The sequence below is a fragment of the Lytechinus pictus genome, unplaced genomic scaffold (assembly GCF_037042905.1).
Source record: "Lytechinus pictus isolate F3 Inbred unplaced genomic scaffold, Lp3.0 scaffold_19, whole genome shotgun sequence".
Taxonomy (NCBI): Eukaryota; Metazoa; Echinodermata; class Echinoidea; order Temnopleuroida; family Toxopneustidae; genus Lytechinus; species Lytechinus pictus.
This window is the reverse complement of record NW_026974140.1, coordinates 18,865,998-18,893,561: the sequence shown is the minus strand read 5'-3', so window position 1 is coordinate 18,893,561 and position 27,564 is coordinate 18,865,998. Positions and strand designations below refer to the sequence as shown.

Sequence of the window (27,564 nt, the reverse complement as noted above, 5' to 3'; positions counted from 1 at the left end):
GACAAATACAACTGAAGAGATAGAGACAAATGATGAAGTGAGCCGGGAAGGGAGGGAGAGCATTATGGGGGGATGGTATATTAGCTGTGAGACGTCATAGCTTGAAGTGGATGAGATTTCATAAACTTAACTTGAAGTAATGTATAGCTTTTGCTGCTGGAGTATGGTATATAGTGCTGAAAAAGCAACCCCTTTTTTCTGAAAGACGTCTACGATGCCTTGGTGCCAACCCCCCCCCCCCCCAGAACCTTATTATATTTTCCACAATTTTCTGCTTTTTAATCAACTTGATGAACGCCATAGAGATATTTATTATAATTATTACATGTATTATCTATGGTGGTCGCCTCCCAAAATTTTGCCAAATGGTATTTGCAAAGTCAAAGCCACCACCACTCACAACAACGTGCGCGAAAACTCAAATTTCGTAGAAGATAGCCGGCCATCAGGCATCACAATCATGGATAAATCGAAACTTAGATCCAAGTCTACGCCTAAATCTGCTCATAAAAAGTCTAAACAGCGTATGTCGAAGGGAATATCTGTGATGTTTGTCGGTAATGATGATGTTATGCACCACATAATGGAAGAAGCTTCAGGTAATTCAACATTCATCTTTGTTCGGGACCCAAATTTAATGACGCACCCTAGTCCCACTTATCCAATTTGGTGAAGTTTAAAGGGCCATGATATTAACCCAGGGAACTCCCGACGCTGCGCGGGCGGGAGCCCAGGAGCTTACCGTGTATTTGACCATACTCACGGGACTAGCGTGATTTATGGTCTAAATATTTCTCCAAATGAATTGTGAAAACAGAAAGTATACAATTACCACGATTATAATATATGGATGAAGGTCTAACGAGTGGCAGATTCCTGACATCTGGGCACAGTCTGGAACCTCAAAAAAAACGAAAAGTTCTCTCCTTCTACCCCGTCTCGATCGGCCATTTTTGTTAAAAATCGTAACAAAATGGCCGATCGAGACTGGGTAGAAGGAGAGAACTTTTCGTTTTTTTGAGGTTCCAGATGTCAGGAATCTGCCACTCGTTAGACCTTCATCCATATAATCGTGGTAATTGGATACTTTCCGTTTTCACAATTCATTTGGAGAAATATTTAGACCATAAATCACCCTAGTCCGGTGACAATGGTAAAATACACGGTAAGCTTCTGGGCTCCCGCCCGCTGCGCGGGCGGGAGCTCTCTGGGTTAGTGATGGCTCAGACTGGGAAAACTTTAGGAATATAAGGAAAGATACTCACAAATTGACAAAGTCTGCATATAGGAAACACATAATTAAGAGACTTCTGTTTAGAGTCAAAGAAACAATTTTGGTCCTTCGTAAAAAGTCTTAGGAAAGACTCTTCGGGTATTCTAGAACTAAAAGACAAGGAAAAAGGTATTCTCTTCTCTGAGAACAGCCGGAAAGCTGAGATCCTTAATGATCAGTTTCGCTCAGTTTTCACGACTGAAAACCTGCAGACATTACCAAACTTCCCTCCTTGTAATATTCCCGGCATAAGTAACATAACCATTCACACCCCCGGTATTGAAAAACTCCTAAGGAATCTAGACCCTAAGAAAGCAACTGGGGTGGATGAAATATACCTCCTCGTATTCTTAAGGAATTTTCCCATGAAGTTGCGCCAATTCTTGCCAAAATATTTCAAGCTTCTGTTAACTCAGGACAGTTACCTGAAGATTGGCGTAAAGCCAATGTCACTCCCATCCACAAAAAAGGAGATCGTACAAAACCCGAAAACTATAGGCCTGTATCTCTCACTTCTGTTTGTTGTAAGATATAAGAACATGTGGTACATACCCATGTGATGAACCATCTTGAATCATACAATATTCTTAATAAAAGTCAACATGGTTTCAGAAAACTACATTCCTGCGAAACACAGCTCATACAAACCATGCATGACCTCTCTCTTTCTTTTGACAAACGGACCCAGACTGACATAATAATAACCGACTTTTCTAAGGCTTTCGACACTGTGCCCCATCAACGACTCCTCCTCAAACTCAAGCAATATGGTATTAATGGGAAGATTAATCAGTGGATCTCATCTTTTCTACAGAATAGATACCAGAGAGTAGTATTAGGGGGGGAATATTCACAATGGGTTAAGGTACAGTCAGGCGTCCCGCAGGGCACAGTGCTCGGACCCTTATTGTTTATTATCTATGTAAATGACCTACCAGACGGCTTGACCTCAACTGTACGACTTTACGCGGACGACTGCATCATATACTCTAACATCAAAACACAAAATGACGCTACTAGACTACAGAATGACCTGGACAAACTTTCTGCATGGGAAAATAAGTGGCAAATGAAACTTAACCCAGAGAAATGTTTTGTTCTTAGGATAACTTCTTCTAGATCACCTTTCACAACCAAATATAACTTGGGTGGCGTAGATCTACAGGAAACCACCCACCATTCATATCTTGGTGTCAATATCTCGCAAGATCTTAAATGGGACAAGCATATTTTCAAAATCACAACTTCTGCAAATAAAGTCAACGGCTTTATTAAACGTAACTTGCCATCATGCACAAAACTCACAAAAGCTACAGCTTACATAACTTTAGTCCGACCGATCTTAGAGTATAGTTCTAGCGTTTGGGACCCATATACAAAAGAGCATATTTATGAAATTGGTAAGGTGCAAAGAAGGGCAGCCAGAATGGTTTGTAGTGACTATAGGCAAACCACCAGTGCTACAAAACTAATGCAGGGGTTAGGATGGGATCTCCTTTCAACAAGAAGGAAAGTTTCGAGGATTGGTATACTGCACAAGGCCTTGGGGGGGCACCTGGCCCTGCCGGTGTCGGACTATCTACGTCCAGCGACTCGAGCTACCAGACGTACATCCGGAAGATCTTTCATCCAGTGCTCAACTCGCACCAATTGTTTTAAGAACTCATATATTCCACGCACCATCAAGGACTGGAATTCTTTACCCCCCGACATCCAATCAATTTCAGTCTCTGATAATTTTGAAACACAGGCAACCATATACTTTCGCAACAAAGACTTAAGCAACAAGGACTAAGAAGAAACAAAGTGCGCACTCCCATTTCCTCCTCGGGTGGTTCCTGTAATAGGAACGTTGAGGAGTATCACCAAGAAGAAGAAATATTTCTCCAAATGAATTGTGAAAACAGAAATTATGCACTTACCACGATTATATGGATGAAGGTCTAACGAGTGGCAGTTTCCTGACAACGAGGCACAGACTGGAACTTCAAAAAAACGAAACGTTCTCTCCTACCCCAGTCTCGATCGGCCATTTTGTTACGATTCATAACAAAAATGGCCGATCGAGACGGGGGTAGAAGGAGAGAACTTTTCGTTTTTTTGAAGTTCCAGTCTGTGCCTCGATGTCAGGAAACTGCCACTCGTTAGAGCTTAGACCTTCATCCATATAATCGTGGTAAGTGCATAATTTCTGTTTTCACAATTCATTTGGAGAAATATTTAGACCATAATTTATAAATCACGCTAGTCCCGTGAGTATGGTCAAATACACGGTAAGCACCTGGGCTCCGGCACGCTGCGCAGGCCGGAGCTCCCTGGGTTAATTAACCTTGTTCTTCTTCTTCTTCCGTTGAGCACAGTCCTCTTAAATACAGAGTATATAGTCGTACTTGGCTGAGGCCGCAATCACAAAAACACATGACATTTGGTGCAGTTGAACAAAACTAAACTATACTGTCTATAGACTATAGTATAGTGCAAGTAAAAAGTTGCATTTCATTCACTCATTCTAATTTCTATGAACAACTTAGTTATGTCTTATGTCATGATATGATATAACCTTGTTCTCTGTTACTCCTCCCTGACTCCTGAGGCTGAGCTGAGCTGTGTGGTGAAATAAGGTTGGCAATGTTTGGCTTATTTTCTCTTTTATTTGGGACAAATGCTTGATTTTTTTACACTGTCAGGTTCCATTACAGCTATTCATCATAAATTTGATTCTTTGAATTATTTTTTCTTAATTAAGAGATTGAAAAACTACAATTGTCTTGCCATATTATTTTCCACCAATAGAGGGCGTACACAAAAATATGCTCAAAATTTATGTTTTCGAGCGCTCTGGTGAATACTAAAATTACCCCTATTAGTATTACCCTAAAGTTACTGATGAAAAATAAATTGAAACTGTCCCGATATTAGTATTTTTGGTCACAAAAGTGATATTTTAATGATTTTTTTAAATTGTGTGCTGTGTACAGCATTGGCATACCATAGTCCTACCCAAGCCCCCGAAGCTACCGCCATTTTGTTTAATCCATTAGAAGCTAAAATAAGCCCTCATTAATATTAATTTCGTACGATGCTCCCTCGTCAACTGTGGTTTTGTACGTGTATTAGACAATACGCACATCAGCGCAATGACAAAGGTCAACTTGGCAAATTCATTAATGTATTCATTTTGTTACGCGCTCGTGACGCGAAGGATTCAGCGAATCAAGCAAGCGCAAATCTGAGACGATACGTTGCGCTCTATAAAGTATCGATATCACAAGCGATATCACTTAAAAACAAAGCATTGTTTGTATTGCGTCTTATAGGCCTTTGATAATTCCAAAAGGGAAGATGAAAAGAGTAGATCAAGTCGTGATTAGGTAAAGAGGTCTCTAGTGCTTTTGCCATCCCTAAATCGTAGTTACCATACTTGTAACTCATGATGAAACGGGCCCCAATTTATCTTGTTTAATACGTTTCCTGTCCCCTTTATTCTCCAGCATTTCTTACTCTGTTTTTTTTTTCCATTTAATCATTTTCCCACTCAAAATTCTTTTGTGCCGCCTTTCTCCTACATATGTAGAGCTCATTTTCAAAAAGGGTTAGGTCCATTTTTCATCAAACTTGATTTTTATGTCTTAATGTATAGATTTTTAGTAGCTATATAAGATGATACCATAGAAAAGTTGAAATTCCTATTAAAAAGTGAACTAATATGGCAAAGAAAAATCACCTTTTTTCAAAAGGGGTTAGGTCCATTTCAGTTTAGTTGCAAAAGGGGTTAGGTCCACACAAACTTTTTTTTGAAAATAATATCTTAAAAAATATGAAGACAAGTAGATATCTTTTATACCCAATTTTATGTTCTTATGGTAGGGTATCATGAAAATTCAGTTTCGCATTAGAATATTGCAATATGGGAGAATAAAATAAAAATTATTTTCTTGGAATTGTCCAAAGTGGCCCTAACCCCTTTTGCAACTAAACTCTTCATATATTTCCTTCTTCTTTTCCCACTTGTTATCTGTCTCCTGGTTTCCATAAATCTCGTCTTATTTCTCTTCCACCCCTTTTGTTCCTACTTCCCACATTCTAGCTCTCTTACCACCCCCCTCTAAATTACCTCTTCATATGTGCCCCTCCATTTCTTTTTCATCTCTTCAACCCACTTCTCATCACTCTTTCCCCCTCTCGATCTTCATCTCATTTTGAATTTTGCCAATTCCAAATCCCTTTCATTTTAGCTCTGTACAAATACTATATGAACACAAATGAAAGACATAAAGGAATTTTCTGGTTAGTGGTGAATTTTATTAATTAGCCATAAAAAATATCACATTATTAGAGGATTAAGCTTGACCTTTTTCTTAAGCGTATGTTAATACTTTGAACCAAAATAAATTTTTTTGTATGCTGGGGCAGCGATCCTGGGGAGGGGGGGGGGGCACAGTTCCCCCTACTTCTTGAAGCACTGAAAAGTGTCTTTTTATGCAAGAAAAATGCCCCCTCACGAACGTGTACTGTGTCCCTTTCACCTGACGAGAACCTGTTTTGGGTGTTACCAAGTGCTCTTCCTTGTATGCAATTTTTTTACCCAAAAATGCCCCCCCCCCCCCCCCGGAACGTGTTCTGTGCCCTTTCATCTGAGGGCCCGTTTCATGTGTTAAAGAGTGCCCCCTCGCCTTCTTGTAAGTGCCCTTTCTCGAATCACTGCCCCCTTTTACCCAAGGAAAGTGCTCCTAAAGAACCTGTTCTGTGCCCCTTTCACCTGAGAATGACCAGTTTTATGGTCCCCATGACGATTGCCCTTTGAAACAAGAAAACAATATTCTCATTTCGATAATATACTTGTGAAGGAAATCCTTTGTGCATTAAGTTTAATAATTCATGAGTGGGGGTATATAAGCAGTTTCGTACAGATGGAGGGGGGGGGGGCTTGAAGGACTCTTGCCCCCCCCCCCCCCAAAAAAAAAAAAAATCACGACCAAGAAAAAAAAGAGAAAAGGGTGAATATATATCATTCTGAATATTTTAGATTTTCTTTTTAAAAATGTCAAAATTTTGCTCGCTCGCAACTTCTTAAAAATTTCACGTAATACAGCATTTTCCCTATGCCCCCCCCCCCACTTTGTATGTTTATAGCTTCTCCTTTTGCAACCAGTTTTAATGAAAATCAACAAGAAATTTCATACGTCATGAATTTGGGGTTGTGATAATAATTTTTTTTTGTTGTTGAAAAATTGAACTTGGAAAAAAAAAACCTTTTCCATCTTCATCAAGTGGTTCCTATGTCAGACTCTTCAATGTTCAATTGTTGGATTTCTTGAATGAAAACATCTGTTACACAAGTCCTGCAGATTGAAAAAATAGAGAAAGAAAATCAATGAATTTAAATTAAAATTGTCGTGATTCATAAAACATAAATGTTTTAAGAAAAGTGAGACTATACATATATATGTTTCTTCAACACATAACAGGAAATCTTACTTCTACTAATTATAAACTTGTACTTCTATAAAGCATATCACTTAAACCTGTTCTATGCAGTTTACATACCACTCTCCATTATAACTACATGTACTCTATGAAAAAATGTCAGAGATTTTTCATAAATATGAATATATGAATCAACATATGTAAATTATATAAATAGTCATAATTAAAGTTGATGTTTTGTTGCACAGAATATTTTGATCTGTGATTAAAAACGACACTAACTATAATCTAAAAACAAAATTGAAATGGGTTTTTTAAAGGCAGGTCTTTTTTTTGCAAAAAAAATGTGAACAACCATTATTAAAAGTATTAATTAATTAACTCACTCATATAACTGCTGTAGGTTGTATTTCTCTTTGTGGTCTAGTCGCTGTTCTATTAGGCCTACTTCACCAATTATTTATCATCATCAATCACCTCCATGGAAATTGTAAAACTGCATCATCCTATTGGACAAAATGTAAAATAACAAGATTTTTTAAAAATCGTAAATCTACAAATATGAAATATGAATATCACACTAAAAAATGAATAAAATGAATTTTGTAAAATATGAAAAATAAATATTGCTTTGTTTATAAACAAATAGGAAATAAAAAGGCCATTTAATTACTAGTAGATCAAGGACATGACCTTATTTTAGAAATTTGCCCAAGGTACATAACTTTTGGCATTGTTTCTATTTTAGACTCAAGAGCCTGTATATCTAAGAAGTGTATATTAATTACAGATCCTACCTCTGTGTGGCTCGGATTATTTTTATTTAATGTAAACATGGTTAACATTCAATGCATGTAATGTATCTGTAATTTTGTATGGGTTAGTTTAAGTTTTATACCTGGATGAGAATCTGCAAAATGATGCATGCCCTTATGATCATCATCTTGAACCATATAGGTAGACCTCTACTATTTTTCTTGTTCTTCAAACTCAACCTGTTTGTGAAAGAAAAGAGAGAACAATAATAAGAAGTGATCTTTTTCATGGCCGTATGTATAGGGGGAGGGGTTTGGGTAAGAGCTGAAATGTGAAAACCTTCATCAAAAAGAGAATTGCATGACATCCTTCAATTTTACTGTAGAAAATGCACAAAACGGCCCTAGGTAATATTGGTCGCTTCTGGCCCTCGCTTTCTAAATTTTAGGTTTCTCTAAATTTTTTCACATGTCTGCCCCCCCCCCAAAAAAAAAAAAAAAAAAAATCTGGATTTTTTTATTTCCGAATCTTATTTCATTTGATTTTAACATAATTTCATAATCTCATGCACTAGGTCTAGATCTATTTGTAAGAAAGTATAGATCTAGTCCAACGAGACTCAGTGCTGTGCGACAGCATTCATGTGTCTTAATTTGGTCTAGATCTAGACTAACGATGGACTCTCGATCTATCTAGACCTAGAAAGTAAAGCTTCGGTTCTAAACCGAGATCTAGACCCTATATCGGTTTAGAAATTTTTGATGTCTGACTCTGACTTTTATTCCTGGCTAACTTCATTGCCATTATTATTGACCGAGAGTAGATCTAGATCTAGTCCTTGGTCCACCGAGAGTCATACTCGTACATGCAAATGGAGTCGTTTAGGCCCAGACTTAGATCTAGGCCTAAATTACAGACCTAGATCATAAGCCCTGGGGGTAAGTGTCGAGGGTTGGGAAAGTATAAGTTAGACTAGATTTGAATTACGTAGGCCTAGCTCTTGATAGCATCGATTGATAAATAAAAGTACAGTAGCCTAGATCTAAGTATAAAGTAAGTATAGGGCCTAGGATTAAGAAGATCAAGGTCCTATATCTATTGATAATAAGACAAACATGCAGAGCAGCATGTTATTTCTAAGACCGAGTCTAACTATATTTATAAATAACAATAAGAGTTAAAATGGGTGGGGGCTAAATGCAGAAGCCTGAAGTTATGCAAAATAAATTTGATATCTGAAACAAAGTGAGGACTGAGGATTGACACAATGACAAGCGTATCTTCATCCACACTCCGCTTCACAGTTTATTCCTGACTGAGTCTCGATCTACTGAAGATACATGCAGATCTCCCTCTAGATCTAACGTTACAGTGTACAAAAAGAAGCCTCATTTTGGTCCTTGTTGGAGCTAATGTGAACCAAACCAGCCCGATTATCTCTCGATTCCCAGCCGGCTAGGAGACCGTACAAAATGTGGTTAACACAGCGGCATAACGGCATAACCACAACACTGCAAGCAACATACAGGCTGCACTGGGCGACGATGACAATCTAACTTCAATTTCAAAGACCAAATTCTGCTTTCCTTTAACAGAAGAATGATAACAAACTCTCTAATTTGTTAAAGAAATAACCTAAGATCACAAAATACAGTGTGAAATGTGTAAATATTCCACTGAATTCATGTGGTTATATCCATTTATACGTACTCACCGGAGTGTTCGTAGGTCTACTTCGTGTGTGGAAAGAAAAGTTTCAGAATGAATAAATTAGATGACGTAATGAGGTCAAATGAATAATTAATTCTGTAACACGATACCACTAGTATCGATGACAAAGAATCGGGGAAATCGCGTATTAATGACGCTCTTAGCCAATGAAAAGGCCGGATTATGAATATCTTCATGCTCATGAATGTCAATGAGGGCTTATTTTTGTCTTCAAATGATCGCGGTAGGCGGAGCCTAATCTCATTTGTTTTGTGCTGAACGCGCACGCAGCTTTCGGTCTAGTAATATATTATAAGGTCTTTGGTCCTACCTGTAGATTCCCCACAGGCAGGATGGTAATGAACCCTTGGGTGCATCTCATTGAATGAGTGGAGTAGACAGCTGGCAGCCATCTGTTTCGAGGAGTTTTTAACATTTTTTATTTTTATTTTTTTATTTCTCCTCGTACGACGGGGCTCATCGATTTTTGTCTTTATTTACAAAAAGAACTGTACCAAAATAAAGATTATTCTTCTTCATCTTCAGGTTAAATCTGCCTCCTTCAGGATTGAAGATTCTTGCAGATGGTTTATTTGGCATGTGTGTATGGCCAGGTTTAGGTGTGCAGTGCAAAATATATACAGGTGCATTGTTTTGGCCTGAAATGCACCAAAACAGGGAAAGTTCAGGTTGCCCATGAAGGTGATCGCTTATGTTTAGGTTTTAATAGCACTTTCAGTTGTAAATTTAATTCTATTTGTAGATTACTGGCAAGCCCCTTCATTCAGTTAATTTATCTTCTATATTTGGTATGAAATGTCATTGAACTGTCTATATTGTTTTGAATATGTACTATTATTTCAATTATATATTTTTATTTTGTTGAACGGAAATAAATAAATCTAAATCTAAAGTGAGCAATAAAGTGAAAATAAATACTTGCCTGTACTTGTTATAACTGTGTATCTAACTATGTGTTCAAACAAAAGTTCTAGTGGGGTAACATAATGTGGTTAGACATTTGATACTTAGCCTTCAAAATGTTATAACCTACTTTCTCACTATAACTGCTTTTTGTCTCAAGAAACAAAAGTTCGGAAGGATAAGATTCATACCATGGCATCTTCAGAACCAGAGATTGTTAGCACACCTGTGAGGTCGACACGGAAACAGGATAAATATCAGCAGGAAAGTGAAGAGGAAGATGGTAATGATGAAGAGGACAATGTGGAGGAGGAGGAGGAGAAGGAGGAAGAAGAGATTGAAGATGATGCAAGCATCAAGGAAAACACTGAAGGTAATTTTATTTCATTTCATTTATTTCCATATTCAATTAAAAACAAACATAATCATCAAATTACAAACAAGAATATGATCTAATACCATATAAAGAAAAAAAAAGCATCTAAAAAATTGAAAGAAAGTGAGAGAAGGCTATATTAAATACATGTAAAAACTACATAACAAATTAAAATATGGTGGAAACACTATTTTGCAGTCTTTCTAGTCTGTTCTGTGTTCATTTTGGATACATAAACTTTGAAAAGGAAATATATATATAGAAATAAAAGAAAATTACAATCATTGTGAATCTGAGGAATATATCATATTGAAGCAATGCTATAGATATTGTCTTTGGGCTGAGTAACATAACAATACTACATGTAATAGACCATGGGGGCTGATTGGTACAATTGTCTGATCATACTCAATAATCAGTGCAACCATAGAATAACCCTCACGGGGTCTTGAATGTTTTATCCACAGTACCAGAAGCAGCAAGCAGACCCATGAGATTATCAAGGAAACAGATCAATTATAATGAGGATAAATTAGCATCTCGACGGGTCTGTGATGAAGAGACAAAGAATGAGGAGAAGGAGGACGACGATGATGATGATGATGAGATGGAAGAAGATGAGAGTGATGAGGAGGATAAAGATGATGTTTTGGGCATTGTCTCAGAAGGTATGGTCTATCATTATGATCCTTTACATTACACGATCTATCTAGTAATCTCTTATTTTGACCCTGATTTCACATGAGCTGTTTTTACCAACCATTGCGATGTGGTGTCATTTGCCAAAGTTTCAGTGTCTTCTTGTTTTTAGAAAATATATTGTCAACTTAAGGTATCGATTATTTCTGGTGAGGTGTTGAGGACTATGAGATGAAAGATAAAAAATGTTTGAATGTGTTTGTACCACCTGAAATTGATGACAATTTTTGAGAATTACTAATCATCAAATTAGATTTTTTTAAAGGGCCCCATTCCACTATAGTCTCTTCATGCTTCAAAACAATGAGTATAGATAGGACTGTTCAAGATATTGCTGTTACAGATTTAGGAAGCTCCTTCTCAAATAATTGTTATAATTTGAATAATTAAGAAATAACAATGATATGCTTTCACTTTGACAACAATAACTAATAAAATGAAACCATATATAATCACTGCTCCGTTATTCTTGAATGAAATTGAATCAAGCATCTGTGATTCTATGTTCTACTACAGTCCTTTTGGATAGAGATGGGCCATTAGGGACTGAGGTATACTCCTTCAAGACGCCTAAGAGATCTGGTAAAATGGCTGAGATAGCGGCAAAGAGTGTTGATAGACAGCAGATGAAGAGGATAGCTATCAAAAGAAAACTCAAAAGTAAGAACTAATTATCAGTCTCAATATTCAATTAACATGTATGTGGATAAAGGTCTCACAGCAGACGCCTTTTCCCCTTCTCTTCAAATTAAGTAAACCCAATCTAAGGAATTCATTAATGCAAGATTGTTGGAGCACACTTACCTTCTGTGTAATCGTTAAGGAATTACAAGTACCTTAACACATTACTGTACATCAACTATTGTTTATCAAGGGATTTTAATGAGTTATCATTTTTCAAAGAGCAAACTGTAGTTGAAAAGAAAGTTAATTGATACTTTCCAAATAGATTTCTGAAAGAATGATGAATAGAGTTCAAAACTATATCTTTTTCCTTCACAACCAAAGCATGAATAAGATATGCACTCCTGGAAATCTCCTGTTACAGGGTTTAGTAATGAATACATCATATACTCCAATGACAATGTTCATCATAACTCAGAAAGTAATTTCAATATCATCTGCTATTAAAGTGCTTGTATCAGAAGCACACTTGTCTCAATGACTGACTCATGGTATAGATTTATCAGAGTGTAAGAATTTCATTTTTATTTTAATTCACGGACCAAAGTTTTGAACGATGTTATACTATTCTCTCCCAAACTTCAAGATTGGCCAATAAAATGATTGATAGATGTTTTGGTAAAATCTTAAGTCATGCTTAAGATTTTATTTATTTCATGAGTTAGTATATCTACCTTGTTGGAATATCGACAGATTACATTGAATATGATCTAAACAGGACCCATTGGAATGGACAAAGATGACAGTGACTTTGATTCAGATCAGAGCAGTGATGACAACGACGATGATGACGACTACGAATGCAAGGATGACATGAACAGTGACACGAGCAGTGAGAGAAGCATCACAATAAAACGAACAAAGAGAGCTTCCATAGCTACTGATATGATAAAAAAACAAGAGCAAACTCCAAAGGTCACAGGCAAAGGGTCAAAGGTCAGCCAATTAAAGAAGGGAGAAGGTGCTTCAAAGGGATCTACTCCTGGTGGGGTGAGAAAATCAAATAGAAGAGCCGCTAAAGATGTTACATCTATGGTAAGTCACTCCCTCTGGAGCATTGTTTTGTCATCTGTAGACTGAAGTAAAACAGAATAGGCTGATGACTGTTTAAAAGTTTGAGGTTCAGATTGCACAAAAATAGGAAAGAAATTTTATGATTTTACTGACATTAACGCAGTGTACTTGTATTAGGTACACTGTACAGGAACTAGGTGATTTGTATTTCAAAATTAAAGACCAAGTCCACTAAAAAAACTAGATGATTTAAACAAGTTTTTCATGTGTATTAAAGCTGATGTCTGGAGCATATCTATATCAGATTAATAAAAGCTAGAAATATGAAGGAGTTGAAATGAATGCCATGTGACTGATAAGAGCCTTCTATGAAACTGCACTAGGAAACGGTATGTAGGGAGAAAAACCATGCGATAGTTCTAGTCAATGTATGGTATATGATTATATGTTTACGCATATCATTTGAAATAGAATTTCAGGTCTTAATAAGAACACTTGATTATTGATAGTGCACCTCATATTACATAATTTCCAGCAATCAGTGAAAACTTGTGAATCTTGCTGCAATCTATTAATAAATCCCTAATTAGAAAAAAAAAAAAATGAAAACTATTTACTTGACAGCAATCCAACATGGCAGAGGAGTATTTCGTGGCACACTCAGGGCAGGCACTGACATCAGATCACACATTATCACGGCTTGAAACACCGCAGATGGGTAGCGGACAGCTGGCAGAGGCATTGGAAAGCGCCCCCAATAGTTATACTAAGGAGATGACAGATCTCTTTGAAGAACACTGTGCATTGTTCAACAAATGGATGTATCACTTAAGGTATACTTGTCCATTCCATTTTAATCCTAAAATAAGTGAAATATTATTATTACCTTTGCTATTCCTGCCTACAACGGCCAGTTGGTTAAAGAAATCACTTTCAGCTAAAGATAGATACAATTTCAAACTGACAATTTTAGACAACTACATTTAGTGTTATTTTGAACAAAGTGCATTATTCATCTTACATAAAAACTCCATCTATTTTGTTGTATTTTTCTAAGAAAAAAACATCTTCAGAAAAACCAAGTTTCTTCAACCAGCTTGATATATAGACCAACTGCTCTTAAAGACTGCTTTTCCTGTGGCCCTTACATAGTCTTTCTATAGAGCATAGCCATGTATTGATTTGTTAGATCGGTAAATTGCCAATTCGTCTACTGCCAACTCGTCCACTCACCATATGGTCTACTTTCATTTAGTCTAATGCCATTGTGTCCATCAACATTTTGTCTTACAACCATTTGGTCCAATCATCACTTTGTCTCATCACCAATTCATCTATGACCATTTCGTCTCATAACCAGTTGGTCTAATATCCATTTCATTTTCAATCATTTTGCACAATTAACACTTAATCCAATTAGACCAAATGGTATATGGTCTAAATGGCTATTGGAAATGGTGAGTGGACGAATTGGCAATTAGACCATATGGATAGTGGACAAACTGATGGTAGACCAAATGATAGTAGATGAGTTGGCAATCAGACGAATTGGAAATAAACTGTTAATTCTTGCAGACTATCATAGAATAGGGTTGAATAGGTTTGGATATGTCTTCAAATTAGCAAGAATAATATTAATATCTAATTCCTCACTGTCATGAAACAAATTGTTGAGTAGCCTATGGATCATGTGTGAGTATATGTTGTTTAAGCAATCAATCCATTTCTAGTTATGTACGAGCCTAACTTTTAGAGCTCTTAATTGACAATTTATTTGACTAATTAAATATGTGAAATTGTGTGAAAATCTTTTTTTTTTTAAGGTGGTTAGAGAGAGAAACTTGAATATGATACTATTTGTATGAATAAGGACATCTTTTACCAAGCCTTACTCCCTGTACCACATACTCGGCTGAAGACACGTTTTACTTTTTGGGGTATCTTTATAGTCTGCAGGCGCAGACCCTGATTGAAACTTTCAACAAGTGGGTCTTCACAAAAGACTAGAACAAATAAAACTTGCTGTCGAGGGCCTTCAGTGCACAAGTCATTGTAGGCTGTGTATTCAGACCATATAACTCGAGTGCTTGGTTTGCATAACAGACTACATGTAATATCTTTGTGGCAGACTATAGGTTATGTAGTACTATATTTAGTGTACTAATGTAATTTCTATAAAGAGAGGGGTGAACAATCTACAGTGCTTTTGTGTCAAATTCTATATAAATCTGGTGTATCATTTAAATCTTGTGTTATTATTATGTTATTGATGTCATATTTATTGCATTCTTGACAGTAATGACTTCAACATTCTCCTGTACGGCTTGGGATCAAAACGAAGACTCGTAGAGGAATTTAGAAGAAGACAGCTCAAAGACTATACCAGTATTGTAATCAATGGCTACTTCCCTAGTCTCACTGTAAAGAGTGTAAGTATTCAGTTGAAGTAGGCTACATTAAGAATTTCATGTCGATATCTTTTAAATTGTATACATCATTAACACCACTACCACCTTCATCATCCTGAATATCATCATCGTCAGCATCATCGTCAGCATCATCATCGTCATCATTATCATCTTTATCATCACCATCATCATCATCATTACCATCATCTTCATCATCTCATTATCACCATCATCTTCATCATCACCATCACCATGATCATCGTCGTCATGGTCTTCATCATCATTTTCGTCTTCATCATCATCATCATTACCAACATCTTCATCATCTCATTACCATCATCATCATTATCACCATCATCATCATCACCATCATCATCACCATCATCACCATTATCATCATCATCACCATAATCATCATCATTGTCGTCATCATCATAATCATCACCATCACTATCATCATCATCATCACTGTCTTGTCATCACTGCCATTATCATCACTCAAAGTATTAATTATTTTCCCCACCCCATCTATTCCTCCATATTTATAACAATAATAAGAAGTAGTATAGCGCATCACTTTATAATATAACATCTCTATGCGCTTCCAAAGGACTTGGATATCATTATGATAATGTTGTTGATAATAATGCTACATTTTTCTTCTCCCACAAGTTCTCATTGCCGGTAAAACTCCTCTAATTGTTGTACTGGGTTTATTACAGCAATGTTAACTCCATCATTTATCTTTCAGATTTTGAATGCAATCACAGATGATGTAATAGATGATGTTTGTAACCATAGAAACATGGCTGATCAGCTTGAATTCATTGAGGAGAAACTGGATGAGATGGATGGTAAAATGACAGTTTTTATTATTTCTTAAAGCCTTGTTCATGTATGATGCGACAGAATTCGGCAAAAAATGTTATGTCGTTCAGATATTTCTCTCTCTTTCTGCCTTGTACATGTCCGTCTGTCTTCCTCTCTCTTCTCTGCATTTTGACTTGTATTTTTACAATCACAATCTTGTAGATTGTGATATTTTGGGATGATGATAGTCCTATAGTGGTAATCTTTAAATTATATTTGTTAGCACTTTTAGAATCTTATTCGTCGCTGGGCTGTTAAAACTAAAATTAAAACTCAAAATTAAAAATAAAATGAGTACATCCAGAAAAAGTTTGATTATAGAATTATGATATAAATTACAACCATCTTTTGTTCTTTACAGGAATTGGAAATTTCTTTTCAGATATTGAGCCTGTAAACATTCCTATATTTCTCAAATGCAGCTTTTTCTGTGCTGCCCTTACATTGTTTTTAAGTTTGAGATACAGGGTTTTAGCAGCCCAAGTGACAACATGTCTTGATTGAACAGTTTGTATATTCTTGAATAGGTTATCTTGTTGAGAGATGATTGTAAAATAAATTGATACATGATGAATATCAAATACAAATGATGTATGAGAATTCATTAAATAATATCAATTGATAAGTAAATTTTATTTTTAATGGGAACTACAATTCACAAGTTTTTATAAACTTCTCAGTGGTTTCCTGTTTTCTCTGTTATATATATTACATGTATTTGTCATTCCTGTACATATTGTTTATTATTTTTATGCTGAGAAAATAAATGGAACTGAATTGTTAATGAATTGATAAATTGATATTTGATTCTATTTAATAGTTTCATTGCTGTAATTCATATTTTTTACAGAGCCTCTTTTTCTCCTGATCCACAATCTTGATGGAAGCATGCTACGAGGATCTAAAGTTCAATCTGTGCTGAGTAAAGTTGCTCAAGTCAACAATGTTCACATACTTGCTTCAATTGATCACATCAATGCCCCTCTAAGTAAGTATAAACACATATCAATGCCCCTCTAAGTATGAACACATATACATCTATCAATGTCCCTCTTATTAAGTATGAACACATCTATATTTGGATGTAATCATGCCTTTTAATAGTGAACCGTTAATTGCAAACAAATCCAACTTTCATATACTTTATCCTTCATGTTGCCAACTTTATTTTGATATACAATTTATATATTTTTTTCTTATTTATTTTTTGGGGACAGTAACTAGTTATCATTGAGGTATCAGGTATTCCAGGGTTGTCTTTGATAATTTAATTATTTGATCCACTTATCTTGGACTGAGCCTTTTATTGTTATTTTCTCTTAAAGTTTGGGATCAAGAAAGGTCAAGTACATTTCGTTGGATGTGGTATGATGTGACGACCTTTGACCCTTACACCGATGAGACGTCTTATGAGAACTCCTTGCTAGTTCAGCAGTCCGGTATGCTTGCCCTCAGCTCTCTCACTCATGTACTCCGCAGTCTTACACCAAATGCAAGGTAGCAATCTTCTCATGAAATCATTTCCATGTTTATTTATTTTGTTTATTTTTATTTTTTTGCTGTAAAGTCTTTATTTTACAGATAGGTTATAGGCATGAGGGCAACGGTACATGTTTTGCATGAGATGTAAGGAAGGTGCTCTTTTCAACTTGAAAACCAAAAAGTTACTTGGCGGATGGTATTAAGAAAATCACATTCATTCATGATACCTCAAAGAAAATAATCAAGAAACAACAAAGTTTTGTTTCTTTGAATAATGCTTGTATTTTCCATAATTTCAATTTGAATTTAAGGCTTGTACTGAGCAACAAGTGTCATAAAAAACACATCAGTAAAAGTAGCATTATGTGATGTGATATGAGTTCATATATAACAATTCAAATTTTAAAAAAAATGTCAATCTTTTCATGGGTAGAGTTACTGCAATGTATGTAAAAATGTTTTTTGTAGCTTGTGTTAGCTAATGTAAGTATAAGTTGTATATTGCTGGCACAGATGAAAAGATTTCTGATCTCTGTTGTATTTTCCAGGGGTATTTTCAACATCTTGGTTGAATTTCAGATGGAACATAAAGATGATGGCACTTACAATGGTAAGCATATTTGTTGATCTTGTTAAAAATGTAACAGACAAACTCTAGCCTATACACAGGAGCGACAAACAATTATGTCAGGGAAAGATGACCAAGGGGTGTTAATATTTTTTAAAGAATTTAATAACATATACCAACCCAGACCTTTCTTTCCTTGAAACTCTTCTTTCTTTTTCATCTTTTCCTCTTTCTTTTTTTCACTACTAGAAAAATTATAGAACAGGTTGTCTCCTTCCTTTTGGTAAAGTCAGCTGCTAATTTGAATGTGCAGTATCATTAGTCTCTTAGGTTTGCTAGCAATCGGTACTACACTTTTTATATGATGAGATAGCAACATACTGTATTTTCATTGAGCCTCTTTTTGGGGAAGTGGGGGGCAGCAAAATTACCCCCTCCATTTCTTGTACATTCTGCCAAGTGAAGTTTGATAGTGGCAGAGGAACTGGGTCACTTGCAGTCTTTGCTGATTCATTTTTCTTCAATATTGTATTATATTATAAGATTTTAAAAATAATTGTTATGCAAATAACGTTTGTAGGTATTTTGTGTGTGTGTGTGTCATTATTGTTACCCTCTAATCATTGAGAATTTTTGCTGCAGAACTACCATGAAAGTATATATATATTGAGTAGAAGAATTAACCAGTTGTCTCACGATGTAACAAACGTAGTGTAAAAGCGACGTTTCGTCTGCAAGCTGCTAGACTTCGTCAGGCAATGAGCAAAGACGCTGCTGCGCACGGGTTATATAGCGTCGGGAGCTATTGTCTGGCTCCACTCGGGCGTGAGCCGCGCTGTGATTGGCCGAAGCCGCTGGCCATTCAGGGTCCGCGCTGGTGCTTGGTGTCCGCTGGAGCGTGCACCGCGCGCTGTGATTGGCCGATGCGGCCGGCCAATCAGTGTCAGGCACCCGCTGGTGCGGGCGCCGTGCGCTGTGAACGGTGGATGCAGTATGCCGTCGGATGGCCGGTAACCATGCATCAGGGATCTCAATGCCGCTGTCCCTATTGATATTGCTCGGGTGCAAACGGATCTGAATCGCTTCCTTAACGCGCCGCGTATACCAATGCTTATCATGAGCAACGCAGCTGACCTCATCCCAGTTAGGTGGATGATCGGAGTCCCAAGCATGTTCTGCAACAGCAGAGCTATCAGTGCGCCTAAGCCGAACATCACGGCGATGTTCCTTCATGCGTTCCCCCACAGGTCTACCAGTCTCACCGATGTAGACTTTGTCGCAAGTCGAGCATGGGATCTTATAAACAACCCCATCGCGTCTGTCGGGGATCGGGCGGTCTTTCGGACGGACCAGCTGGCTGCGGATGCTGTCGGACTTGAATATAACTCGGATGCCATGCTTCTCCAAGCGCCGGCGGAGAAGATGCGCGATACCATCAACAAATGGGATTACTATAGCGGATTTAAATTGCGCAGGCTGTTCGGACGGAGCGCTCTTCTTCTTAGCAACGCGGTTAACGAAGGATCGCGGGTAACCGTTAGAAATAAGAGCCGAGGTGATGTGTTGCTTCTCTGTAGCTGTGCAATGGGGCTTAGTAACGATGCGTGAAGCTCTGTCATAAAGACACTTCACTACCCCGCGCTTAACAGACTTCGGGTGATGCGAATCATAAGCAATGTACTGATCGGTGTGCGTGGGCTTCCTATATACGGTGGTGTACAATCGGCCGCTGGTGTCACGGTGCACCATAGTGTCTAGAAAGGCAATGCGCTCGTTGCACTCCATCTCCATGGTGAAACGGATGGATGGCTGTTGTGAATTCATGTGGCTCAAAAGGTCATCGGCGGCGGATCTATGCGTGATAATAAACGTGTCATCTACGTATCGCTTCCAAACTCTAGGGGCGCAGTCGGGCGGGCAAATACTCAGTGCGCGTTCCTCAAAAGCTTCCATGAACAAGTTAGCGATTACTGCGGAAACAGGGCTGCCCATGGCTGCTCCTTCTTGCTGTTCGTAGAAGTTGCCGGCAAACATAAAATACGTAGATTGTAAAACAAAACTCAAAAGCTCAGTTACCTGGGCCGGAGATAACTGTGTGCGCTCGGGTAGACTCTCATCGCGTTCGAGTCTGCTAAGTGCGACCTTGCATGCGGCGTCGATGGGTACATTGGTAAACAATGACACCACATCAAATGAAACCATGACCTCGTGTTCCTGTATGGTTTCGCTGCGCAGGAAATCAACAAACGATGCAGAGTTATGGACAGCATGTCCATTGGACCCGACTAAGGGAGCAAGAATATCAGCGAGATACTTAGACGTGTTGTAAGCAAACGAACTCACGCATGATACAATCGGACGGAGCGGAATGTCAGCTTTATGGATTTTAGGAAGTCCATAAATCCTGGGCGGTTGCTTCTGCGACGGTTTAAGCTTACGGTAGGTAGAATCATCGATGTCACCATTCTTGTGAAAGCCGCGAAGAATAGTGGTAAGCTTGCGGGAGAGGCGATCGGTCGGGTCCTTCCCGATAGCGCGATAGGGGCCGGATTCAATTAACTCGGACATCTTGGCGCGGTAGACATCGGTGTCCAGAATAACACTGGCGCGGCCTTTGTCTGCTGGCAAAATCATAATAGACTCGTCTTCCTTGAGCGATTTCAAGGCTTTGCGCATGCCGGGAGTAATGTTGGGTTTAGGCGGTTCGGCGGAGGAGAGGATAGCATTTATCTCTCTTCTTACGGAGCCGATGGTCTCGGCATCAAGTGAACGAATGGAGGATTCCACCTTCGCAACAATCTCGGTAGCGGGAACACGCTTCGGGGCTACTGAAAAGTTAAGTCCCTATATATATATTTTTTTTTTTTTCGCTCAGGTATGTCATTCCATGAACTGTATCAGAAGTGTAGAGAAGCATTCCTGGTCAACAGTGACCTGACATTAAGGGCACAACTTACAGAGTTCAGAGATCACAAACTAATCAAGTCAAAAAAGGTAAAATATATCTTAAGTATGCTTATGTAAATTCACTTTTAAATTTGGATTGTAAAAATTTGACAATTCTAGATGATACTAATAAGTAATAGGTGGTTTACTACCGTCCAGTTTGTATGAAAACAAATTGACAAACAGTTGAAAATACAGAAATTATAAACCATTGCATGAATTGTAAAGGAAATCAACTCCTTCATGTTCTGTCAACTTCAACAACTCTTTGACATAGCCACTCAGTCCTGGAAGATTTTTATCATACCCATGACCTGGCTTCCATTTGGAACTCCACATGTTCCACACCTCTTTCAGTACCCTATCATTCTTCTGCATGGTACTAATATAATGGTAGAACCGTCGACACTGGGTTGTTTGTGATTAACAAGTCAATAAGAACTGGTGTCTTCTGGGCATTTACTTCCACATCTGCTCTCATTGTTAAGCAAGTGGTAACCTCTCACTTGCCCAAGAAAGATACATAGTGTACAGTGAAACCTACTACACTATGGTAACCTCTTGAAGTCCAGTCTTTATGCCTTCAGTCGGAACATTCTCTGGGCATCTACCTATTAATGCTTTTGCACATTGATTGGTCCTTCCTGGCATGTACTTCACCTCAATATCATACGTTGCCAGCTGAGCAACCCATTTCATTTGATTTGCATTTAACTTGACCGTCTTCAGATGGACAAGTGGGTTATGATCAGTCTAAACCACTGCGCCTTTATTGTATGGGCCAAACTTGCCTTTTATCGTCTACTTGAGTGCAAACAACTCTAATTCAAAACTGCCAACTGGACAAATAAAAATAAATACAGAATGTATATATAGGTGTGACAGAAAGAAAGAGGCTGTGGGCCGTAGCAATTTGTTCACACTCCTTTTAATGCCAAGCTTTCGTCCTGTTTACTAGTCTTCATCAGGGCTATGGGACACAAGAATAAAAATAATAGGCAAATAATAACGATGATAATGAAGGCATGCAACATAAACATCAGAACAATCATGCAACAGAAACATAAACAAAAGAAAAACAGCTCTAGTATTTAGGTTGTTGCTGGAGCTTTGGTTCATGTTGTAGGTGTTGGCGATTGAATTTGAATTACAAATTCAATAAAGTTACAGATGCTGTGACCTGTCAGTTTTTCCTGCGTTTTCACTTAATTTGAGGTTACTTGAGAATATTGATTGGAAGAAAACTGTGGATAATGTTCATTTGGCTAAGGCCGTTCATCAAAAGAGTGCCTTCCAATAATGCTGAGAATTATTCTCAGTCTCTGTTCTGTAAACATATAATATGGATAATGATCATGTGGCCATTTGGCTAAGGCCGTTCATCATTCAGTTCAATCACTTTATTTCACATCTCTTAAAAATTACTAACAACATGTCGAAATAATATACAAAACGATAAGCAGAGAACTTATGAAAACAAAGCAAGGCAAAACTAATATGAGGCGGATGTGAGGGGCAGACAGAAGGCCATTGGCCTATCGAGGTCTGTCCCTCTAATTACCTCAAGATAAACGTATAACAGAGAGTGTTAACAACAATAGCAACAAAACAATTGGTGAAACAAAATGAAAGCGTGGGGGGCATAAGGCAAAACAAAAATGAACAAAACATATAAGTGCAGGGTGTTTATACTGTTTATGCTTTTGGTTAGATATAAATTGAAGACTTATTCCCTTCTACTTTGTTAACATCTGTCCAAAGTTAATAATCCAGTACATACATACATCGATCATCCTAACCCTATGAAAGTGATCAATCAAGAGAATTCCAAATACCTGTACATGATTCATATGCAAATTAGGAACATTCTTTTCAAGTAACTTAATGAAAATTCCTTTTTCCGACAGCAACTTCATGCAACATCACCTTTGTGTTATTATAGTGGTACCTAAGTATCTTTTCTTTGTGTTATTATAGTGGTACCTAAGTATCTTTTCTTTGTGTTATTATAGTGGTACCTAAGTATCTTTTCTTTGTGTTATTATAGTGGTACCTAAGTATCTTTTCTTTGTGTTATTATAGTGGTACCTAAGTATCTTTTCTTTGTGTTATTATAGTGGTACCTAAGTATCTTTTCTTTGTGTTATTATAGTGGTACCTAAGTATCTTTTCTTTGTGTTATTATAGTGGTACCTAAGTATCTTTTCTTTGTGTTATTATAGTGGTACCTAAGTATCTTTTCTTTGTGTTATTATAGTGGTACCTAAGTATCTTTTCTTTGTGTTATTATAGTGGTACCTAAGTATCTTTTCTTTGTGTTATTATAGTGGTACCTAAGTATCTTTTCTTTGTGTTATTATAGTGGTACCTAAGTATCTTTTCTTTGTGTTATTATAGTGGTACCTAAGTATCTTTTCTTTGTGTTATTATAGTGGTACCTAAGTATCTTTTCTTTGTGTTATTATAGTGGTACCTAAGTATCTTTTCTTTGTGTTATTATAGTGGTACCTAAGTATCTTTTCTTTGTGTTATTATAGTGGTACCTAAGTATCTTTTCTTTGTGTTGTTATAGTGGAGCCTACGTATCTTTTCTTTGTATCCTCTGGAAAAACACTATATGAATCCAATTATGACTATTATTTTTTTATCTTCCCTCTAACAGAGCCTTGATGGTATGGAACTACTCTCTATCCCTCTGGATAATTCAACATTATTGGAATTCCAACAGCAAGAAGAATTATGATAGTTAAGACTCAAAGACATATGACTCAAAGGATTGTGATGACAGCAAGAAGAATTATGATAGGTACAATATATGACTCAAAGGATCGACATAGTTGCAGTAACTGAACAGCAAGAAGAATTATAGTTGCTTCCTGTGGGTCGTTTCATAAGTAAAGTTACAAATGACTTCACAGATGACTGGTAACCCTATCTTGTGCTTAGTGATGTACATGTATCCCTAACTTGGCACCAATGAACATGTTCAAGTCATTTGTTAAATTTTCTTCAACTTTAAGAACAGTTTTATGAAACATGACTGAAATATTGATGAAATAGCAAGGAGAATGTTGTGGTTTGTAATATGTGACTGCAGACCTAAGATTGGAAGTAGAATTAGACAAGAATCCTTTATCATTGTTTGAAATGATTTCTTATGCTCTCAACAGTAAGTGTGTGAAAATTCTAACAAAAAGTGTGATTGAAGTAGTAAATTATGACAATTTACAGTGTAGTACACACTGCTACATCTTTGACTTGCATACTTTGCAGTGCGGGCATATCCAATAAACATTACAGAGGTCTGCCTTTGTGCTCACTAGTTTTAAAAGCAGAATTAACCCTTTTGCTATTAAATTGATATTTCAGCTCGTATGTTATTTACTTTCTGTGTCCACTTGCATACAAGCTAGATATGAAATATTATTCAAATGTTCATCAGTTATAAATCTTTTATTGGAAATTTGTGAGAATCGTAAAGTTGAAACTTGCAATTCTCTGTAGTCGGGACGTTTCATCAACCACTGTTGGCTTCATCAGGCAAATGAAACACCAGTATGTCTTTCCAAGTGAATCTATGTCCAGATCAGTAGACCGTAACGCCACTTGGTTTCCCAGGGACGGGAAGTTGATATTGTGAGATGTTCCAAATGATTGCTAATTGAACTACATTAGAACTACATGTATGGCTACAAATGGCTGAAATGTTTAGAATGAATATTTGTGTGTAGTCCCAGCTACTAGTCGGAGCAACAGATTTTGTGATTTTAGATTACGGAAGTGTTGACATCACAGTCTGTTTTTTTTTTTTTTTTTTTTTTTTTTTGCATTTCAGCACTTTAAATTCCATATTTCGATGGAGCATGATGAAAAACATCCCACAGTCTAAATGTTGCAGAGTCCATAGGGAACCAAGATGTAGCTGTATAAATACCTACGTAGCCAGCCCCTTTTGAATTGAATTATGAATTAATATTGTTCCAAACAAATTATGAAGCAGGCCAATTTACACTGATTTTAATGGGGCTTATTAGGCTTTCATTTGGCTATTCCTTATGCCACCAACAACAAATTCACATCAAATTTAGTGTGGAGAGATTTTGACCATGCTCTACCAAATATGGAAATGAAAATACTGAAATGCACAAAAAGAAATTATTTGATGTCAAACTGGTACTTTTATAGCATTTACTAATTCTAAAGTGTATTATAAACATTATTTCTTAATCACAATTCAATCTCATGACCAAAACTAATCTATATTGTTCAAAAGAAGCCAAAAATGAGAGAACCAATCAAATTGTGTACTACTTTTTTTTCTATAAAAGATTGTGAAGTTTGCCAAACATCATTCCATTTCATCCACAAACCAGTACTGCATTTAGTTTGTCTTCCTTTAATGTACATGTATATGCTCCATTTATGAATTACTTTGTGCCTTTATGTGTAGATTATTAATATTTACAAAATATTGATATGTACTATTGAAAAAAATATGTTAAATTGTGTCAATTTCAATAATTGCTATTAAGCATAGATGTCTATTATGTGAGATGTGGTATTTGTGTTTGTATTCATGTACATACAGTGTATTTGTTCTATGGACCAAATTTGATTTGTTCTTGTACAGTTTATAAGAAAAAGAGAGAGAGAAAAACAGAAAATAAATACATGTAAATGGAAATAATTCTTATTTTAGCACCTTCTTTCTTTAAATCAGGACGTAAATGTAAGTTGAATAATAATCTACTTTCATATAGGGCAACAGTGTGTGTAAGCACTTTTATACTGATACTGGTTTATTATCCAAGAGCCTCAAGGTTTATTCTGTATTGTAGTTGTACATCACATTTCATTATGATCTACAAGATGGGGTAGATTCTCATTCTTTGCCCTTACAGCAGAAAGCTTACATGTAGAGTGATCATAGAACGGGTTTGAATAATTGATTGCATTGAACACAATGTACAGCCAATCATACAATCATCATTCAATGAGTTTGTGTTACAGAATGCTAAGGTTTATTTCATAATACCGGTAGCTATTTGTAATGTTGTGAACCACTTGACAAATGACTGCTGTAGGACAAGACAAATTATTTGTATTCACATATACCCATTGGTCTACTTTCAATTTGGTCTACCTGCCATTTGCTCTAATTGCTGTTTGGTCTACATTACCTTTGGTCTAATATTCACTTGGTCTATTTCTCATTTAGTCTAATGCCCAGTTGGTTTAACTTCTTTGTTTACTTACCATGTCAAATGAAAATGTGGTTCATTAACAGATTATCTAACTATATAGACTCGTGGCACAGTCACATTTCCCCTACTGTGGCAGTACAGTGAGTAAAAAACAGCTGTTATAACATTTTTTACCAGCTACATATAGGTGATATCAATAAATATATAAAACTGCTATTTTCAACTCGCCGTGCAGGCACCACAAGGGAAATGTGACTGCAACATAAGTGTTGTTAGACAAAGTGGATATAAGATGAAATGGGTCCTAGGAAAGGGTCTTGTCTGAGGCAACTTGTCAAAAGTTTGAGATGTGTCTTTCAGCAGGGATCCCGCTATGAAGGAACTATGCGTCTTTTCATAGTGACTTTACTGCATCGTTTTGTCTAGGATGAGATCTGAAGAGTGATTATGAAAGGCCACTTGCAGGATTCCTACAGGAAAGATGAGACTCTTGACAAGGTGCCTAAGGGTAAATGGGCTTAATGGAGATTAGACCAAATGGTTAGCAGATAAACTGGGTGTAGTTGAGCTAGGATTACACTGTGTGGGATGTGACCAAAGGGACATTTGGGCCCCGTCTTACAAAGAGTTACGATTGATCCGATGAATCTCAACTATGGATGGCCATCAACATATATTATGCATGTATATTCATGCATTCATTGTTTTCTTGAAAATTCACTGCTTCTCTTTGCATACAAAGGACATGGTGCAAATTTTTCGTAGAAAGAAATTATGACACTGATGGAATTCCATATAGATACGATTGATCCGATCAATCGTAATTCTTTGTAAGACGGGGCCCTTAATCTCTCTTCACAATCCCTCATACCCACCCCATCTCACAATTCAATCCAGTATGTCATTGTACTTGTGAATTGCTGTTTGTGATTTATATACAGTGCATCCCACAAAAAAAGGAAACAGGATTTCATAATTATTGAATATGTTTTTACTATAAATTTGATACTTATGGTAAGAGTGGAATCTTGTATTTAATTCATTTTGAGACCAACAGCTTATCACATCGTTCACGCATGCCAGATTACAAGCAATGAATATAGAGACATATTAGAAACGATTTGAACAGAAACTCGCGTGTGAATCTGAATCCACTCCCATTTTAGGGATCAGTGAGAGAAATTTAACAAAGAATAAAAAAACCCTAATGAGCCAATCGTCGA

General features: G+C 36.8%; 1 protein-coding gene across 1 annotated transcript; it reads left to right on the top strand.

Annotated features, from left to right (window-relative positions):
- Positions 1-397: 397 nt before the first annotated feature.
- On the top strand, positions 398-27,357 carry LOC129260162 (origin recognition complex subunit 2-like). The gene is made up of 14 exons (XM_064114615.1): positions 398-599; positions 10,251-10,463; positions 10,934-11,134; positions 11,682-11,825; positions 12,568-12,884; positions 13,488-13,696; positions 15,160-15,292; positions 16,023-16,125; positions 16,992-17,129; positions 17,467-17,638; positions 18,172-18,233; positions 21,067-21,185; positions 23,800-23,882; positions 23,944-27,357. The coding sequence occupies exons 1-13, from the start codon at positions 461-463 to the stop codon at positions 23,878-23,880; spliced, it is 2,031 nt and encodes a 676-aa protein (XP_063970685.1). The 5' UTR covers positions 398-460; the 3' UTR covers positions 23,881-23,882; positions 23,944-27,357.
- Positions 27,358-27,564: the final 207 nt, after the last annotated feature.